The 1,891-nt window shown below is 46.4% G+C and overlaps 1 protein-coding gene across 1 annotated transcript; it reads left to right on the top strand.

Moving 5' to 3' along the window:
- Positions 1–280: 280 nt before the first annotated feature.
- Positions 281–1,773, top strand: LOC117940259 (G2/M phase-specific E3 ubiquitin-protein ligase-like; the record flags this gene model as incomplete). The annotated part of the gene is made up of 3 exons (XM_034865604.1): positions 281–480; positions 1,052–1,236; positions 1,601–1,773. Coding segments are annotated over 3 exons (558 nt in total), but the record flags the coding sequence as incomplete, so codon positions are not given.
- Positions 1,774–1,891: the final 118 nt, after the last annotated feature.

Here is a 1,891-nt window from a genome sequence, read left to right as displayed (position 1 = left end):
TAAATAAAAAAATAACAATGAAGTGGCACAAATTTGAAAAGATTTTGGAAAAAGTAACAAAAATGTTAAAGTGGTGACAAATGTAAACTTAAAAAAAACTAAATTTCAAAAGAATACATTTTGTGTGTTTCGGCCATTTTGTCACTTTTCATGTAATGTAAAGTGATTCTTTATGCAAGAAAATAAGACCTGGGAGAATTTAGGGAATAATGTGAGTAATTACTAACTATTTTAAATATTAGCCTACTAACTAAATTAATTTTAACTTCCTTTATCAAAGTACTATCGGCTCATTTACTTTTTTATTTGTCTCTTCATCTCCGTCCAGATTTAAAGACGGCCAGACTACGTTTCCCAGCAGCCTCCAGGGCGGCGACGCGGCCCGGCAGTACTTCCTGGAGCTGCTGGTCCAGCAGATCCAGGACTCGGCCGTGTTCGAGGGTCCGGACGGATCCAAGAACCTGGCGCTGGACTCCCAGGGTATCGACCGCCATTTTTAACATGTTACACCCAGTTTGTCTTGTTGTTGTCTCTTTTAGAAATGTGTTCTTTTTTCAAGAGATTTGTAATTTTTATCATTTTTTTCTGTATTTTTGTCACTTTTTTGTCATTTCTTTCTATATTTTTCTCTGTGTGTGTGTGTGTCTCTCTCTCTCTCTGTCTGTGTGTGTCTTTGTGTGTGTGTGTGTGTGTGTGTGTTTGTGTGTCTCTCTCTCTGTGTGTGTGTGTGTGTCTCTCTGTGTGTCTCTGTGTGTGTGTGTCTCTCTGTGTGTCTCTGTCTCTGTGTGTCTGTCTCTCTGTCTCTCTGTGTGTATGTCTCTGTGTGTATGTCTCTGTGTGTGTGTGTGTGTGTCTCTATGCGTCTTGGTGTGTGTGTGTGTGTGTGTGTGTGTGTGTGTCTCTATGTGTCTCGGTGTGTCTCTGTGTGTGTGTCTCGGTGTGTGTGTCTCTGTGTGTGTCTCTGTGTGTGTCTCTGTGTGTGTGTCTCTGTGTGTGTCTCTGTGTGTGTGTCTCTGTGTGTGTGTCTCTGTGTGTGTGTGTGTGTGTGCAGCCCTGCGTGAGGACCTGTACTACGACGTGGGCTGCCTGCTGTCCCTGTCCCTGGTCCACGGCGGTGTCCCGGTCTGCTTCCTGTCCCCGGCCCTGTACCAGTGTCTGTTTAACTACCCGGCCAATCAGCCGCTGGCCGCCGGTCACATGACCCCCGGCACGGCCGCCAGCCGCCTGGTCGCCCGGGTGAGTCCCCCCAAACATCAAAGGGTTCTGATAAGACCTCGTCTTACTTCCTGTTACCCTCGACAACACACACTCAGCTTCTCAATGTTTTTGACGCTTTTAGATTTTTTTTTTCCAAGAGATTTGTCAAGTTTTTGTAATTTTTTTTGTATATTTTTGTCATTTTTCTAATTTTTCAAAATATTTTTGTTGCTTTTTTGTCATTTTTCTATATTTTTGAAACTTTTGTCATTTTCTTTCGATAAGTTTGACACTTTTTTTAGTCATTTTCTATATTTTCAGTATTTTAGGAATTCTTTTCTACATTTTTGTCTCTTTTTCCCAACATTTAAATCTTGTTTAATCTGTAACGGACGGCGTCCAGATGGCGGCGGCGGAGTCCGTGGACGCCCTGAGGGACGTCCTGGCGGAGAGCTCGGACTTCCTGGAGTTAGCCGGCTGCAGCCGACCAATCAGCAGCCTGCGGGAGCGCGAGGCTCTGCTGGAGGACCTGGTCTGCTTCACCTTGATCACCAGGATGCAGCTGCCGCTGCAGAGGTACGCACACGCCCCGCTGCACACGCCCCGCTGCACACGCCCCGCTGCACACGCCTCGCTGCACACGCCTCGCTGCACACGCCTCGCTGCACGCTGCACACGCCCCGCTGCACACGCC

Source organism: Etheostoma cragini, unplaced genomic scaffold (genome assembly GCF_013103735.1).
Source record: "Etheostoma cragini isolate CJK2018 unplaced genomic scaffold, CSU_Ecrag_1.0 ScbMSFa_2063, whole genome shotgun sequence".
In the NCBI taxonomy this organism is placed as follows: Eukaryota; Metazoa; Chordata; class Actinopteri; order Perciformes; family Percidae; genus Etheostoma; species Etheostoma cragini.
The sequence above is the reverse complement of the archived record's forward strand: the minus strand, read 5'-3'. Positions and strand labels throughout refer to the sequence as shown.